This window comes from Strix aluco, chromosome 15 (genome assembly GCF_031877795.1).
Source record: "Strix aluco isolate bStrAlu1 chromosome 15, bStrAlu1.hap1, whole genome shotgun sequence".
In the NCBI taxonomy this organism is placed as follows: Eukaryota; Metazoa; Chordata; class Aves; order Strigiformes; family Strigidae; genus Strix; species Strix aluco.
The window spans coordinates 22228744-22246841 of record NC_133945.1 but is presented as its reverse complement, the minus strand read 5'-3'; the positions used below and the strand labels follow the sequence as shown (position 1 = coordinate 22246841).

General features: G+C 57.2%; 1 protein-coding gene across 2 annotated transcripts; it reads right to left on the bottom strand.

Annotated features, from left to right (window-relative positions):
* Positions 1 to 9517: 9517 nt before the first annotated feature.
* LOC141930320 (uncharacterized) lies at positions 9518 to 14268 on the bottom strand. Of its 2 annotated transcripts, XM_074841002.1 has the most exons (4): positions 13259 to 14268; positions 12497 to 13085; positions 11103 to 11282; positions 9518 to 9737 (listed from the first exon to the last, which is right to left on the bottom strand). In XM_074841002.1, exons 1-2 carry the CDS (start codon positions 13801 to 13803, stop codon positions 12989 to 12991), a joined length of 642 nt encoding a protein of 213 aa, XP_074697103.1. In that variant the 5' UTR covers positions 13804 to 14268; the 3' UTR covers positions 9518 to 9737; positions 11103 to 11282; positions 12497 to 12988. The 2 variants fall into 2 exon arrangements, with proteins under 2 accessions (XP_074697103.1, XP_074697102.1); XM_074841001.1 differs by having other exon boundaries at positions 9518 to 11282.
* Positions 14269 to 18098: the final 3830 nt, after the last annotated feature.

Genomic DNA, 18098 nt, shown 5'->3' with positions numbered 1-18098 from the left:
GCCAGGCTTTAAGGCCGAGGCCCACAAGGACACAGGGGGTGAAGTGCTGTAGGGGAGGGACCTCTATGGAAACAGAACTCTGAAGAGCAGAGCTGTCATTCTGGCCCAGATCTCCTCTGCAAAGGCAACCCTCCAGAAACATCTGTGATGCAAAAGATGCTGTAAGCTCCACTCACGAGACGGGGAGTGCTCCACGGGCTCTTTTCCAAAGCAGCAAGGCATCTGAGACCCCATGGACACCTACCAAGGTGTATGCCTCGTGCAGAGAGCCCACAGGGCACCACAGAGACGTGGGGAAGGCACCGCATACAAGACAGAACACAGACAGCACAAATGACACGAGGACACAGACACAGGCCAGAACATGCACATCCTGTGGGACAGACCCTGCTCTCTTCCCCCAGACTTAAGGAAGCCTAAATAGCCCTCTCCACAGCCCTAACGTTAGAGCCTCTGCTGGCCCCACCCTACCCACGGCTTTTGCCCCTTGACTTACCTTTCAGAGAGCACGCTCCAGAATCCATCCTCACCAGGAGCACATCATCTCACTGGGATACTCCCGCATTCACCAGGTTCCTCTCCATCACCTGCAAGACAGAGCGCCGCCCGTCACCGACACGCCAGCCAGCACTGACCTCTACCGCGACAGCACCCTCCCGGGAAGTGCCGTGCTGCCCCCAAAAAGCAGGTGTTGCAGACAGCATCTCCCGTGGAAGCCAGAAAACCAGAGAGATAAGGCATCCGTCGTACTCAGAAGCAATCACTCGCTCTGTGGCTCCTGCCCTGCTGCTCCTCTCGCTCCCACCAACTCACCTCAAATCCTGTGCTCTTTGAGGAGCCTCTGCTGTCAAGCCAAGGGGTGCTGCAGCCAGTCAACAGCCCGGCTGAGCGCAGCTCCTGCTCCTCACAGCCGCAAAGAATCGTGGCTCTGGCTAATGCCAGCTCCAGACAGCGGACACCCCGTCTCGTTCCAGCTCCTGCTGGCTACAGGTCTGGCTCGGTGACGCTTCAGCTCTGCACTGAAACTCCGCTTGATTTCAGCTCTTTCTCCTCACAGACTCCAGCTACTGGCAACAGCCTGGGCTTTGACAAGGCTGTAAATCAATCACGGTCAGAGCTTGAGTATTAGGAGTAAACATCCTCCTTGTACATTGTCTAAGTATTCATTATGTTGTATTATTAATCAGTTCATAATTTTTCTAAGCACTACCCAAAGAATTGCTGAACTCAAACAGGGCACATAGGGTCTGAAAAGCGTGTTTCACCCCAGAGACCACCTCAGACGTGGAGTTTGGCCTGGTGCACGCTGGCCTCCCAAGCTTTGGGGTCCGATGCGACCCCGACCCCCACCCCCTCCTTTTCCCCGCAGCCCCCTCCTTTTCCCCGCAGCCCCCTCCTTTTCCCCGCAGCCCCCAGGGCCCTCCCACACCCCTCCACCTCTCACCTGCCTGCAAAACCAGCCAAACTGCATTCTGCTTTTGGCCCCCAAACCAGCCGCCTTAGTGCCTCTTTCTGAGCCCAAAAACCTGCCTGCTGAGCCTCTTCTCAAGTCCCAAAAATGCACAACTTGACCTCTGTTTCTGAGCCCAAAGTCACACAACTCCGTCTGTTTCTGAGCCCCACAATCAGCCACACGTGTCTGTTCTCAAGCCCCAGGAACGCAAAACATTATCTCCATTTCTAACCCACAACACAGCTCACCCCGTCTGCTCTCTGACCCCCTCCGCAGTCCCCACGGGTGATGCCGAGGGGTGGTGGGGGGGAATGCAGCCACCCCACAGCCCTGCACCCCCAGAGTCCCACGGGCAGGTCTGGGAAGCGCTTCGGAATTGCAGAGGGCCCGGCCCCACCTCTCTGCGGGGCAGCACCAGCACAGGCAGGGCATCACTTCCTTAGTGCCGCTTCAGGTTTTCTTTCTCCAGCACCGTCAGCGCCGCACCCCAAACCCCCCAGGCTGAAGGACCCCCGTGGGGAGCCGTGTCCAACTACGTCCCCTCCAAGCCCAGCGCAGCCCGGCCCCTCTCCAGGGCCATTTTCCCAGGGCCACGTTTCCATTTTTCCCACAGGCCGAGTCTCCCCTCGGTGCCCGGTCACCCCCGTTCCCTGCGCAGTACAGCCCCCCCCACGCGATCCCCCTACTCACGCAGTCTTGCTCGCTCGCGCACTACGCGGCCGCACCGCGCTGGAAGAGGGAAAGAGGCGGCAGCAGCACCGGCCATTATCGCCGCAGACGGCACGCGACCGGAGCCCCACCGGCCACCTCCCACCGCGCATGCGCGCTGCCGGGGCACGGGCACACCGGTCCTGGGGGAGCCGCGGGCAGCCCGCGGGAAACCGCACGAACCCGCCCCAAAACAGCCCCTCGCGCTGCGCCGCGGGGCCGCGCCGGTAGCGAGGACTCTGCCGTGCCGCGCGCGCCCGGGAGCGACGCAGCTGCCGGGCAGCCGAGTGCGCAAAAACTACAGCTCCCGGCGTGCCCCGGGGAGCCAACATGGCCGACCGGAAGCCCCGCTCACGTGACTACAGCTCCCGCCCGTCGCCCACGTACCCAGAAGCCCGGCCCCGCGCGGCTCCGGGAAGCGCCGCCGCCGCCCGGCCCCGACCCGGAGCGGCTTCTGCCGCCGGTCCCGCCGCACCGCGCGGCGCCCCCCCCGCGTTGCGGCTTTCCCCGGCAGCCGCCAGGCGACCGACCGCGCGGCCCCGCTCCCCTTCTCTCTGCTGCTCCCCCGGCTTGCACCGGCTCCTCCTCCAGCACCGCCCCGGACAGGGAGGGGCCGCTGCCCGCAGCCTCACTGCCCGCCCCGGGGGCTCCTCCAGCCCGGCCCACGGTTCCCCCCCCCGCGGTAACTATAGCGACCAGCACCGGGATTAACCGCGGCCGCTGGCAAGTGCAAAGCGCCCGGTAGCGATTCCCCCCCCGGGAGGCTCACCCTGCTGTACACACCGCGGGGCTCACACCGCTCTGTTCTGGGGTTTCCATCTCCAAAGCGGCACACGCTGAATTATGCGGCAAGTTCCAATCGCCAAGAACTGACGCTCAATACCATCTAACAGTAGTGCTCATCAACTTCCCAAGACTTCCATCTCCAACTCTGATGTCCATCCTTAGCACAGGTTAAATTCTCTGTACAAACAGATTAATACGGCCATTCCCCCCACAGGTGTAAGGACACAAATCAGAGATATTCCTTGTGTACAACCTGGCTGAACCAAGGTTTCAGCAGCATTGCAGGTGTGGTTCGTTAACTGCATCTTAAAGTGAATTTCCAAGGCCCCTCAGGTACCGATGCCCCAGCCCAGGAGGTGTTTCCTTTACCCTCGTGTCATGGACCCAGGGTTCCACTCCTCCCAGTTTCACAGCAGCGCTTGTGGTGAGTGACACTTGATGGGGTCCCTTCCACTGTTCCTCACGGGGATCGTCCTTCCCTGTCCATAGGCAGACCTGATCTCTGGGACATAAAGAGTGTGACGGGAAATCAAGGGCTACGGATGCTCTTAAAGGGACGTATTTGTGGATGGAACTCAACACCTTATTCGGTTAATACCTTTTCCCCTACGAGATGCAAGTGTTTGGGCCTCCCTGTCAGACTGACGTTAGAAGGTTTGCCGTACAGACTTTCACACGGGCTTATCCTTCCTCTAGTTCTAGGAGTCACTCTAATCCTCATCAGGGCAAGTGGCAAAGCTTCAACCCATTTTCATTGGACTTCCTGGCATAATTTAGAAATTTGTCAGTTTCGTGTTTGATTCATTCTTTCTACCTGTCCACAGGATTGGGGCCCCCAGAGGGTGTGTCAGTTCCACCCCATCCCTAGTATTTTGCTCATATTCTTGACAACCTCAGTTATAAAATGTGGACCTCTGTCAGAGGACATTCCTAAAGGAACCCCAAACCTTGGAATAATTTCTTTTAGTAAATGCTTTGTTACCTCTTTTGCCTTGCTGGTTTGACATGGGAAAGTTTTGGGCCAACCAGAGAAGGCATCCACCAGTACCAATAAACATCGGTACTGGTTACACCTTGGCAATTCTGAAAAATCTATTTGCCAGCACTCACCAGGAGTTACGCCTTTTCTTACCTCTCCCAGAGGGCGTCGGGCTCGTATCTTTGGATTGTTCCTAAAACAAATTTCACAGGGGTTACTCACACTTTTGGCAGTGAGCAACATTTTGACCCCGACTGCGTAACGTCTTCCTGATCCGGCCACTGCTTCTGCTCCCACACGCGTTTCTTCACGGGTTTTAGTCGTTAAGTTTTTCACGTTTTCAGGAGTCACTACGCATTGCCCATGTGGGGTGATCTACCACCCTCCACCGTGCTTTTGTGTTTTAGTAACTCAGCCAATTTATTTTCTTTCTCTTTAGACCTCGGGGGTTCTACTTGCATCTCCCTTGATGGAATTAGAACACAAGGAGCACTGAGCGCCACTCAGTTTTGCAGCTTCATCTGCCCTCCGATTTCCTTGGATTACATCCACATTTCCTCTCTGATGTGCTTTACAATGTATGGCGGTGACTCCTTTGGCTTCTGTACTGCTTCCAGCAAGTTTAAAATCTCTGCTCCGTGCTTTATAGGTGTGCCACTAGCAGATCAAAGTCCTCATTCTTTCCAAATTGCGCCATGGGCATGAACAACCCCAAAAGCACATTTAGAGTCTGTATAGACACTGACTCTTTTTCCTTTGGCTAATTCCAAAGCCCTGGTTGAGGCAATTATTTCAGCCTTTTGTGCAGAGGCATTTGGAGGCAATGCTTTAGCTTCCCAATCCTCAGTTAGTGTCACCGCAGCACAACCAGCCTTTCTTATCCCCTTCACAATGCAACTGCTTCCGTCAGTATATACAGTTCCTCAGCTGGAGTTTGGAGGGGAGCATCTCTCGGGTCTGGTCTGCTGGCATACGCCTGTTCAATCACTTGTAAACAATCACGGTTAGAGTAATTTTTCCTCTCTGTTGGCATTAAAGATGCAGGATTTAGTACCGTACTTTTTTCTAAGGTGATGTCGTCTTGCTCCAATAACAGGGCTTGATACTGTAACAAACAACTCGGTGCAAGCCAATAACATCCTTTGTGTTACCGTGCAGTCAGTACGGCATGAGGGACGTGCATTGTTATCTTCTGCACCAGAGTTAATTTTCTGGCTTCTTGCATAATGAGAACAGCAGCTGGAACTGCCCGCTGACAGCCTGGCCATCCTGAACTCACTTGATCTAATTGTTTAGAGAAATAAGTCACAGGTCTTTGCCAGTCTCCTAAGAGCTGAGTTAGAACTCCCAACGCTATGTGACCCTTTTCATGAACAATGCAAAGAGTTTAGTCAGAGTGGGTAGTCCTAAAGCTGGGACTTTCATTAAAGTCTGGTTAATAGCATCAAAAATTTCCTGCATTCCGGAGTCCACTCTAGTAGCTCCTCAGGACCCTTAGTTGCCTCATACAAGGGTTTTGCTAAGAGGCTGAAATTCGGAATCCGCAGGCAACGCCATCTGGCCATTCCTAGAAATCCTCTCAGCTCGCTTTTAGATTCAGGGGGGGGGGCATTCTGCAAACGGCTTCTTTTCTGTCATTGCCCAGTTTTTGTGGGAAAACCTCAAACCCAAGATTGGTTACAGTCTGTCTTGTGACTTGTACTTCCCTTCTGACCCTCGGTACCCAGACATTCCCAGAAAATTCAGGAGGCTGACAGTCTTTTCTTTACAAGTCTCAACAGTACCTGCCCCCAACAAGACATCATCAACATGCTGAAGAAGGGTTGTTTGATTCTCCTTACCTGGCCCCTGCTCCAGCTTCTTAGCCAGGGTTGTTCCGAAAATGGTCGGGCTGTTTTTAAATCCTTGGGGTAACACAGTCCAGCAAAGTTGGGTTCTTTTTCCAGCCAACGGATCTTCCCATTCAAGAGCAAAAATCTGCTGACTGTTTTCTTCCAAAGGTATATGAAAGAAGACATCCTTTAAGTCTAAAACAGAAAAGTAGGCATTTGATTCTGTTAACAACGGATATGGATTAGGAGCTACCAGGTTGATGGCCACCACCAGTGATTGATTGCTTTTAAATCTTGAACCAGTCTATATCCTGGATCATGCAGTTTTTTCACTGGAAGGATAGGGGTATTTCCCCCAATATTTTACAATAGGCCCGAGAGGAGAACAAGGAGACATTTTAAATGGCTGAGCTCCCATATTTTTACCCAAAAAGCCCATTCTAACCCACCACTTCATATATACTCCAGTCATCACTTTCAAATGTAGATGAATTTACCTATTTTACCAACAATCCCCCCTTAAGAGCACGCGCAACCTTAAATCAAACACTATCCCTTTTACTGAGCGTTGCACCGTCGTGTCGCTTACCCACTCTGCTTGGGGAGAGCACTCACGGGGTCCCCGATCAGGAGGTCGCTGCATGCTGGCGTCCAGAGAGCGGGGTCCCCCCGCCAAGAGTCGGCAAGTTGCTCCAGGCAAGCCGTTACAGCCGTCCCAGCTGGGTCGCCAAAAAACTGTTATCCCAAAAGAGGATTCGTGCCCGGCGTGCAATAAACCCATCTGAACACACTCAGGAGAGAGAGCGTATTTATTCAGGCCTGGCTGCTTGGGGGACTTTTCCACAAATCACATACACCAACAGCAGGTTTTCATGCTTCTTTTACACACAAAAATCAGAGTTTAGTGCTTTTCCAAACACGCCCATCAGATATTGATTGCGAGTGATTAACATACATTGATAAGATGGCTTACATAAGGCTTCTACAACTACACATGCTCAGGGGAAGGGTCTTAACCTGGGCAGGGTTTTCAGTCTTATAAGGAAGGCAGTTCCCTGTCAGGACACTCAAAAGTTGTTTCATTGTCAAGTTAATTAATTGATTAGTCCGTTTGCCAGGTTGTCAAATAACTCATCCTCAAAAGTGCAGACAGAAAGAGAAAAGGGAGCAGCAGGACGAGAGAGAGAAAGTGAGAGAGGAAGGGGGAGCAGGAAAGAAGAATAGAAAGGAGAGGTATAGGGAAGCAAAAAAAAAAAAAAAAAAAAATCACAGCATGGGAAAGAGAGGGGCAGGAAGGGACTGGGACAGATAAGGGCGGCAACAGGGTCCCGAGGGCCTGGGACTCACCGCAGCTCTCGCTCTCAGCGCTGCCGGGAGAATTGGACAGGTCAGACGCTGCTTTCTCCTTCCTCCCTCCTGCCCCTCCTCTTCTTCTGAAACTCCACTGCCCGGCTGTCCTCCACCTGAAGGAACACGGGCACGAACGCGGCGGCGCCAGTGCGCGTGAGTGAACTCCGGACTGCAGTACCGGCGTGTGGCCACCGGGTGGCAGCAACGAGCAGGAACGCAGCGGCGCCACTGCGCATGTGCCGTGGGGGGCGGAGCCAGCCAGCGTCGGGGGCGGGGCCAGGGCGGACGCAGCGTCGGGGGCGGGGCCAGGGCGGACGCAGCGTCGGGGGCGGGGCCAGGGCGGACGCAGCGTCGGGGGCGGGGCCAGGGCGGACGCAGCGTCGGGGGCGGGGCCAGGGCGGACGCAGCGTCGGGGGCGGGGCCAGGGCGGACGCAGCGTCGGGGGCGGGGCCAGGGCGGACGCAGCGTCGGGGGCGGGGCCAGGGCGGACGCAGCGTCGGGGGCGGGGCCAGGGCGGACGCAGCGTCGGGGGCGGGGCCAGGGCGGACGCAGCGTCGGGGGCGGGGCCAGGGCGGACGCAGCGTCGGGGGCGGGGCCAGGGCGGACGCAGCGTCGGGGGCGGGGCCAGGGCGGACGCAGCGTCGGGGGCGGGGCCAGGGCGGACGCAGCGTCGGGGGCGGGGCCAGGGCGGACGCAGCGTCGGGGGCGGGGCCAGGGCGGACGCAGCGTCGGGGGCGGGGCCAGGGCGCACGCAGCGTCGGGGGCGGGGCCAGGGCGCACGCAGCGTCGGGGGCGGGGCCAGGGCGCACGCAGCGTCGGGGGCGGGGCCAGGGCGCACGCAGCGTCGGGGGCGGGGCCAGGGCGCACGCAGCGTCGGGGGCGGGGCCAGGGCGCACGCAGCGTCGGGGGCGGGGCCAGGGCGCACGCAGCGTCGGGGGCGGGGCCAGGGCGCACGCAGCGTCGGGGGCGGGGCCAGGGCGCACGCAGCGTCGGGGGCGGGGCCAGGGCGCACGCAGCGTCGGGGGCGGGGCCAGGGCGCACGCAGCGTCGGGGGCGGGGCCAGGGCGCACGCAGCGTCGGGGGCGGGGCCAGGGCGCACGCAGCGTCGGGGGCGGGGCCAGGGCGCACGCAGCGTCGGGGGCGGGGCCAGGGCGCACGCAGCGTCGGGGGCGGGGCCAGGGCGCACGCAGCGTCGGGGGCGGGGCCAGGGCGCACGCAGCGTCGGGGGCGGGGCCAGGGCGCACGCAGCGTCGGGGGCGGGGCCAGGGCGCACGCAGCGTCGGGGGCGGGGCCAGGGCGCACGCAGCGTCGGGGGCGGGGCCAGGGCGCACGCAGCGTCGGGGGCGGGGCCAGGGCGCACGCAGCGTCGGGGGCGGGGCCAGGGCGCACGCAGCGTCGGGGGCGGGGCCAGGGCGCACGCAGCGTCGGGGGCGGGGCCAGGGCGCACGCAGCGTCGGGGGCGGGGCCAGGGCGCACGCAGCGTCGGGGGCGGGGCCAGGGCGCACGCAGCGTCGGGGGCGGGGCCAGGGCGCACGCAGCGTCGGGGGCGGGGCCAGGGCGCACCGCACTGGGGGGGGGGGTGGATCCCGCAGGAAACCCTAGGAAAGCAGCACCAAAACTCTCCCTGGAGCTGTGCTCAGGGTCCGTGTCTCAGCCAGGACCAGGCCGTGCTTTGCGCCCGAGAGCAATGCAACTGCCTGGCAGCCAAGTCTGCAAAACCTGCAGCTCCCGGCAGGTGCTGACACACACAGCATGGCCGCCTGCAGCCCAGTGCTGGCAGAGCACCCATCCCAGCGTGCCCCAGGGAACCGACGGGGTGACCAGAAACCCCATACACCAGCAGTACAGCTCCTGCTGTGTGGGGAGAGGCAGCTTTCCCTACTTTCCGACCCTGCAGGGACACCATGGTTCACCCCTCCCAACCCCGCCAACACACCCAGCAGCCTCACCAGGCGGAGCCCTACCCCATGGTGTCCCCGCCACCAGCTCTGGGCAGCCCCTGCCACCGGCTCCAACACCGAGCAGTGTCCCCCCGCCGCTCTGTGCCACCCCACTGCCACCCTGCAGATACCACCATCCTCCCCACAAGCTCCTTCTCCAGGAGCTCCCAGTTGATTGCACAGCTCGACTCACCTTCTCCCTCGGTGCAGGTGCAGCCACAGCCCAGCAACGCTCAGCAACTGCTCTGTTCCTCCCTTGGTTTACACTGACCCCTCCGAGGGCGTCCCTGCTTTCAACAGCAGCACCCACCCCTCCACCTGGAGCAACCCCTTTACAGGGAGGGGCCACTGCCATCAGCCTCATTGTCCACACCTGGAGGCCATCCCCCCCACCCCCACAGTGCATCATCACCCCTCCCCTGGGCTCCCTCACAGCCCCTCACCTGGGGAAAAGGAAGCACAAAAGGCAGCCAGCAGACAGCAAGTGTTTATTCAGTCACACACATAACAAGTCCCAGAAGCGAGTCTGCTCCGGGGCTCAGGGCCCCTAATGCTCCCCCTGCCCCTGGCACACCTGGGCACTTATTCCCAGAGCCACACTCCTCAGGCCAGCCGGGAACAGCCAGTCAGTCAGTCGGCTCCTGGGCAGAGCTGGAGACTGCCAAAAATGAGGAGCAGGGTGCAGGACACTAGAAGTCAGGAAAAAAGGGGCAGCCGGCTGGCCAGTATGGGGGTAGCAAGAAAACAAGAGGTGAGGAATGGGGTGGTGAGAGGATGGGGACAGGGAGCCTGACACAGATATGGAGAAAGAAGAAACAGGGAGAGAAGAAAAGAGGCAGCAGAAAGAGGAAGAAAGAGCAGGACAGAGACCAACAAAGAAGGATGAGGAGCAGGACAGAGATGCAGAAAAAAACCTGGGATGGGCAGTACAACAGACATGGAGGAAAAAAGAATAGGGGCAGGGAGCTAGACCAGGAGAGATGGTGAAAGACAAAGCTACAAAGAACAGGGCACAGAGGGAGGAAAAAGCAACAGCAATGGGGAGTCAGGACAGCAGACAATGGAGGGAAAGGGCAGGGGAGGAACACAAATCAAACCACAGAGCTACATGTTACAGGGCAGAGAAGGAAGAATTAGGAAACAGGGACAGAGAGACAGTAAAAAAGAGACATGGAGACAAAAACTAATACCAATGCATACAGAAAGAAGAGGGGGGGGAATTCTAAAACAGGGGAAACAGAGACAGTGAGATGGAGAAAGGACAAAAGCAACAGACTACAAGGCGTCAAGAGAGGAATTACTGAATAGTAACAGAGCACCAGACAGAAACAGACCACAAAAAAGAAAAGACCACACATGGTATGGGGCACAGAGGAAGGAATCCAAAAACCAGGGACAAGGAGCCAGACAGAGACACACGCAAAAATTAAATGGGGAAGAGAGACAGACTGCAAGGCAGATAGGGAAGAGTTGATAAATAGGGACAGGGCACCAGACAGAGCATGAGGGAGAATGGGAAAAAAACAGCAACAAGCTACAGGGTAAGAGGGAGGAATTAAAGAACAGTGACTGGAAGACAGACAGAGAGACATGGAGAGAGAAGACAAAAGAGCGATGGGCAACAAGATGGATAGGGAGGAAATAAAAAAATAGCAGAAGGGAGTCAGCCAGAGAGAAAGACACCGAGAAAAAAGGCCAGACAGGCTATGAGGGGTGGAGGTAGGAATGAAAAACTGGGGACAGGGAGTCGGACAGAGAGAGCTGGAGATCGCAGGGAATAGCAGCAGGTGCAGGAAGAAGAGGGAGGAATTAATCAATAGGGACAGGGAGCTGGACAGAGAGGGATCGAGAAAGGCAACAATAGTGGCAGGGTACAGGGCAGAGAGAGGGAGGACCTACAAGATGGAGACAGGGAGCTGCTCCAAGCAAGATGGAGAAGGAAGATACAGGTGAGCAAAAAAAGTTGAGCAGCATCAGAAAGAGTCTAGGAGAAAGACAGGGAGGGACCAGGACACACAAGAGAGATGAGAGGGCCCCAAGCGCTCGGGACTTACCGCAGCTCTCAGTGCTGCCGGGAGAATTTGACAGGTCAGACTCTTCCTTCTCTTTGTCTTCTCCCTTCCTCTTCTGTAGCTCCAGTTGCCTGGCTGTCCTCCACTTCAGAGAATATGTAGGTGTCTCCCAGCTCTTACGAGTTGAGGTCTGCTAGACACGGAACCTCACTCGATCACACACTACGTGCAGGAGTAGGACAGAGGAAAGAGAGAGAAACTGATAAGCGAGGAGCAGAACAGATGGATTGAGAGAGAAATGGACTGAGGAGTGAGAGGGATACAAAGGTAGAGAACAAGGTGGAGTGGTTGAGGAAGTAAGAGAGAGAAAAACCCACACAGATCAGGAGAGGGAGAGATTAAAACCATGGCTGGGCTGCAGGATTTGAAAAAAGCCAGGGAGCACAACACAAGAAATAACGGAACACTGAGCTGGGCAGGGGGATATAGCAAGAAACAATGGGACAGGCAGTGGTATGGAGCTCTACAGGCAAAATGTTCGGGAGAGGATGGAGGACAGAGAGAAGAAGAGAAAAGGGACAGGCAGTGAGGCAGTGATGGAGAAAGAAACAGCAGCAACTGAGAGATAAGGAGAGGGACAGGACTGAGGCAGAGAGGTGGAGAAAGAACGGCAAGCCAGTGATGGGTAGCAGGCCAGAGGGATCAGGAAAGAGAGGAGGCAGGACAGAGGCATCTAGAAGAGAGGTGAGGGACAGGTAGCCAGACAGCAGGAGATGACTGCAGAAGGGAGAGAGACAGGGAGTAGGATGCTGGCCTAGAACCAACAAGAGCAACAGAGAGAAGGACAGAGAGGTGGCACGTGAGAAAAGACAGGAACAGAGAACAAGACAGAGAGATGAAGCCATCTATAGTCGAGACAGGGAGCAGCACAAAGGGTCCGAGAGAGGGTGAGGTGAGCAGGGGGGAGGACGGGGACAGGGAGATACAGAACAAGGAGGGGGTGTGCAGCAGTGAGAGAGAAAAAGGGATAGAGAGAGGTGGAGAAGGGGGGAGGGCAATAGGCAGTCAGGGACACATAGTGGCACTGGCAGGCACAGAGAGGAAAAGAACGTGTGGGAACAGGCCAGAGAAGTTGTGGGAGAAAAGAGATTGATGCCAATCAGGACAAAGAACTGGAAAAGGAAAAAAACAGCACTAGGTTACAGGAGAGAGACTGAGGATGAAAAAAAGGAAGGAGGGGGAGCAGGACAATAGCATAGAGAGAAAAAGTAGAGCTAGGAGAGAGAAACAGGGAGAGGGAGCAGGACAGTAGAAGAGAGAGGAGAGCAGAAGTAAAGGGAAGCAAAAAAGATCACATCAGTGTGGGATAGAGAGGGCAACAGGGGAGGGCCAAAGGCACACAAGGGGCAACAGGGCCCTGTGGTCCCAGGACTCACCACAGTCGTCGGTCTCAGCACTGCCAGGGAAACCGGCTGTTATAAATTGGGGAAAATAACTTTCAGAAGCCAAATCAAGTGACTTATAAAATTTATTAATTCAGCAAGCGGTTGAGCAAGTAAAGCAGTGCTGGGTGGCCGGGGAGTCACTGCTCCACCAACGGCGCGCGCCCCTCCTCTTTGGCAGTCTCTTTTTATAATCTTCAGGTTCTGGGCTGACGTGGCCTTTTTGATTTCATCTGCGGCTGCGCCTTTTGTTGCTGGGGGGGGGGTGTCATAGTCTTCCTCTGCGTTATCTTCTGCTGACCCTCTCGGGTTTTTCCCTTATATGGCATAGCTCATCTCTATGCCTACTTTACAGGATATCGCTAATTGCAGACTTGGCGTAAATCACATCAGACAGACATGCACATACCCAGGCTCCCACCCTTTATCTGATTGACAAATACCATATGTCTCTTATCACCTCACCCTTTATCTGATCAACAAATACTATATGTCTCTTATCACACCGGCCACTTCAGACCCTTCTTTCTCCTTCTCTCCTCCCTTCCTCTTCTGCAGCTCCAGTCGCCTGGCTGTCCTCCCCCTAAAAGAATACGCGGGTGTCTCTCAGCTCTCACAAGACCCGGCTCCGAGACAGGCAGCCTCGCTCGCTCGCGCACTACGCGGCCGTACCGCGCCTGGGGTGACGCACGCAGACCCTGGGTGCCCGCTGGTGGCCTGGCCCGCTGCGGGCTGGGGAGAGGGCTCCTTCCTCACCCAGAGAGGCAGGCTCTCTCCTCCTGCACTGGCAGGCGGGTGCTGCCCAGATGGCCTTGATTTTCTCCTTCTTTCCCTTCCTCTGGCCTCTCCAGCTCCAGCCGCGGCAGCTCCTGGCCGCTGCCCACAGCCGGGAAGGCTCCGCCTGTCCCTTTGCGCCCCCGCGCCGTGAGCAGCGCAGGGCCGGGCACAGACACCCCACGCCAGCCCGAGGCGGGCGCAGCCAGCGGCATCCCCAGGGCAGGACGGACCAGCGCGGCCTCTGGAAGAGGGCAGGAGGCAGTGGCACTGACCGTTATTGCCGTGGATCGCCCCCGGCTTTGCGCCCCGAGCACCCGCCGACAGTGCGCACGGGGGGGGGGGGGCGGCACTTCCCGAGCATGGCCCCGGGCACGGCCGTGCGCGGGCGCAGTACCCGGGCTGCAGTACCCGGCTTTAACCACAGGGTGGCAGCACAGAACACGGCAAACAGCCGCGCCGCCCCGCCAGCCCGGCCCCGCGCTGCAGTACCGACATTTGCCCGCCGGGCGGCGCCATCGCCCCATCCCGCCCCTCGGAGCGTTGCCCGGCAGCAGAAATGACGCCCGCAGCAGCCCCCTTCTACCATCCCAACGCGGCAACTGCTCCCCGGGCGGACAGGGCTCGCGTTCCCCGGCCCCGGCAGCGCCGGCAGCGCGGCAGCTGACACTGCAGAGAGTTTTCACCCCGGCTCAGCACAGCGGGTGCTGAAGGCAGGAGGGCACAGACGGAAAGCTGCTTTGTGCCAGGGGGGCGGCCGCGCTCACAGCAAGCAGCACGGCCGAGCAGAGCCGGGGCCAGCGGCGGAGCTGCACAGCAGCGATAACACGCTGGGGACCCGCGGGCTCTGCTGGGATGTTTGCATCTTTCCTCACCTCTGGGCTACCGGTGCTCTGCTCTCCTCCCCCGGCATCCACACGAGGCTCCCTGGGCAGGGCCTGTCCCTTCGAGAGGAGACGCCACACGAAGTTCCTCCCCAGCCTGCCCTCCAGTGTGCAGCGAGCTGGGCGGCAGGGAAAGCAGAGAGGCCCGCTGGGCTGGGAGATGTCCTCAGCAGGGACCGCAGAGCCCCGGAGGGTCCGTCTTTGCTCCGGGCAGCCGCAGAGCCCTGCGCTCCTTGCCGCTCCCGCCAGCGAGCACTTTGCTGCCTGCAACACTCAATACTTGGTGGGCTGGAGCGGCTGTTCTGCCACTGGGTCAGGCGAGCAGCTCAGTGCCTTCGGCTGCCTGATTCACCTCCTTAAAACACGCACTTCAACCCTCACTTTCTTTAATTGAGACCCCCTCTAGCTATCTCCTGGCTTGCCAGCCATTTTCAGCTAGCAACACAGCTGACATACAGTGCTGGTGGAAATCTAGCGGTCATCTTGCTTTGATGGCAAAAGGCTTTTGTAACTCGAACCTCTGACCTGTCAGCAGGACTGTAAGGCAAGAAATATGCTTTTACTCGAACAAGCAAGACACTGGCCAAATAGCTGTGCACAGCCATACACGGCTGCTTGGGACGGACACCTTTTTCTGCTAAAACCAGAGCACAGCTCCCTCGGGAAGAGCCATCGGCAGCGCAGAACGTCCCTCCGCTTGCCCTGTGCCGGGTGCCCAGAGAACTCTGACTGGAGCGGGCAGATGCCTGTTGCCATCCCGGCCCCTCGCCCCCGAGAAAGCGGCTGCCTGTAGCAGCGGCAGAACCGCTGCTGGCCAAAGGGGAGAGGAAGGATTTGGGCTAAAGCTCTCCAGGCTGCCTGTGTCCCACACGCAGTTGATGGCCTCAGCAGCCCAGACACAGGGCAAAGCCGACAGCCTAAGAAGGAACCCCAGGGTGTGTAGCAGCTTCTGCAACAACCGTACTTTCCCAGCCCAGCTGGGCAGAGGAAGGGGTAGGGGAAGGGCCGGCGGGTCCCTTCAGAGGCAGAACGGCTGCAGATCGTGCCGGGGCCGTTTCGCTCTTTCTCTTTGGCAGAGTTACGTCCCAGAGGTCGGCAGACGGGTCTGCGGGCACAGCGTGAGCACTGCTGCTTATGGAGCAACAGGCACTAGAAAGCAGCAGTGAAGAACGAGGACAGCCCATCGGGATGGTGGCAATAACAAGGAGAGCCTAAAGCATCAGCCGGGCAGGGCTGGCAACTAACCTCATGTCGTGGTTTGAGCCCAGCTGGACACTGAGCACCACACAACTGCTCACTCACACCCCCCACCAGCGGGACGGGGAGAGAACGGGAAGGGGAAAGTGAGAAAACTCGTGGGTTGAGATACAAATAGTTTAATAAAAGAAAAAACCACCACACACCCACCTTTTGTGGGGGAAAAAACCCTCACGCGGGGAGGGGGAACCCGGGGCAGACACGGCAGCGGGGTCTGCATGTGGGTAGAAACGCACGTGGGGGGACACGGGTGGGGATAACCCGCACCAGGGAGTCCACCCGGGATAACCCGCAGCAGATCACTCACCTGGGACAACCCCAACAGATGATCCACTCTGGAGAACTGACCCTCACTGGATAATCCACACCAAAGAACCCCCAGCAATGCCCCTCAAACAGCCACCGTCTCACCCCAGATTTTCCCCAAATTTGGTCTGGGGTTTTTATTTGCTTTTCTGTAATACAAAAATTGGGGTTTTCCAAAATACTCCATTTTGGTTTTTTTCAGCACTTCTCCACAACATCAAAATTGGTGATTTTTGGTTTTGTGCATGAAAATGGTGGGTTTTCTGCTCTCCAGCTGCACCAATCCAGGCAGGTTTGGCTTTCCCAGGAGCCCCAAATGGAAGGGTTTTTTTCCCAAAAAACCTGCTTTTTTCCTCTCCCGTTGCAGACCCTGAATCAGGGTGCTTGGGGTATTTTTGTGCCGTGGCAGCGACACAGGGCTGGCCCCGTGGTCAGGGGGTTAACGGCCACCAGGCAAACCTGGCCCAGGGGGAACCTGTCAAGCATCAGAAGATGCTGACAACAACACACCTGAAAAACAAAAACCCCAAATCCTATTCTGGCATCTTGAAAAACTAACACAGAAGAAAGTTCCGTCAGAACAAGGGTCAGGATAGCAGTGGAGCTCGGGGAGGACTCTGCGTGAACAGGTCAGCTCCACATACAACACACCCTTGCAAGGCCGGAGCGATTTCAACTCCTCAAATCACCAGCAAGGCCGATCGATACGATCCCGAGCACATCCTGCCCATAAAAACAAACGCTCTTGCTGGTGTCGGAATGTCTCATCCCGTCCTTACAGCAGGGCTGCAGGGAGGGAACCCTGCGAGGCTGCAGGACAAGGTCGTACCGTCATCACAACCTATGGCTGACGGATCCGCTGCGACCGCCGCGGCCCTTGTGCTGCTGCTGCTGCACATCCTGCTTGCTGGGTCAATAAAATCAGAAGTGAAGTGTAAAACTTTAAAGGGTAAAACAAAGAATAAAGAATAAAGCTCAGTCCTTCACTCTTTAGTGTAAAGGTGGGCATATGCTTATAGAAGCGTTTTTATTAGATGTGTAAGTATTTGATTTTCCTTTTGCATTCCCTGAACTCACCCAGCTGCGAGCTGATACCATTAGACTGTCTATCTCCAAAACACACACGTACAACTTGATGAGGGGGTTTGGTGTGTTCCATAATTAGCAGGGATGTCGGGCCAGCTGCACCGCCCAAGAGTATTACTGCCAAATACATCATCTCTGAAGATCCACTCTGATGGAGAGTTCATAAAATGAAACTTCCTTGAGAAAGGTTTCCATTTTGTAAAGTCTCTTTCTAGCTGAAGTCAAGATTAGACACCGTAGGGCAGCGGTCCCTGATCCCTCAACTCAGCTTTCAGAGGGCCGGGGGTCTGAATCCATCCTCAACAAAAACCACATCAGCTAACCGGGACATTCCTGCAGCTCCCAGGTTCCTCTTCATCATCTGCAAAAAAAACCAACTGTGCCAGCAGTCAGCATCACGTCAGCTGACACACCTCTGCCACAACACCCTCCACCTCAACAGCCATGAGGCTTTCCGCTCAGCTGCTCTGTGCAGAGTCCAGTGTCGGACGCTGTGGCCAGCGAGGCCCGTGGCACCTACGATACCAAAGGACACAGAGCTACCACTGTGCTTGCGAGAAATCACCAGCCCCGTGCTCCTCCTCTCTACTACCCAGCTCACCTCAAACGCTCATCCGATTCCAAAGGGAGCCTGCCCGGCACCTGCAAAACCAAAGAGAAATGCTTCATCGAGCTGCCACGTGATTCTCTGCACGAAAACCCTGACCCAGCCGACAACCGCCTCGCTGTCCTGGACTGCTCAGCGGCATGCGGCTTCGCCCCTCCCAGCCTACATGCGGCACCTGCAAAAACCAAAGCGAGAGGCACAAGCTGAACCTGCAGCCTGCCCCCACCGACTGCCATCTCCTGCTCTGTTACCTTGGCCGCTCACCCACCCTGCCTCTGACATTTACCGGTCGCCACGTCGAGGCCTGGGTACCACCTGTTAGACACAGACAACAGGAGATGCTTCTAGCTTCACCAACAGTACGACACCTGAAAAATAACTCAGCCCACTCGTCTCACCTTGCCCGAGTCACCTCTGGTGCCGATATCCTGCTCTGCACCTTCAAAACAAAAAAAAACCCAAACTGATTAAGTCAGTCATGTAGCAACCAGTCACGTCTTCTCCACCGATACCACACGCTGACCCACCTTCTTACAGTGCCCTGCTCGCTGCCTCTGTCACTCTTTGGTGCATATATTGTCCCTCTGGATCTGAAAAAAAATTTTAAGTAAGTCGCCTGGATGCTGAGTGATAGCTTAACAATTCCAGAGTTCTTGACTCCATGTAGGAACACCGTCTAGGG

Bases quoted from the DNA above. Each gene is read 5' to 3' on its own strand.
- LOC141930320 (XM_074841001.1), bottom strand. From the start codon at position 13,803: ATGGGGCGATGGCGCCGCCCGGCGGGCAAATGTCGGTACTGCAGCGCG. The intron at 13,086-13,258 runs GTGAGGAAGGAG...GTATTCTTTTAG, and splicing joins GAGAGAGCCTGCCTCTCTGG to GGGGAGGACAGCCAGGCGAC.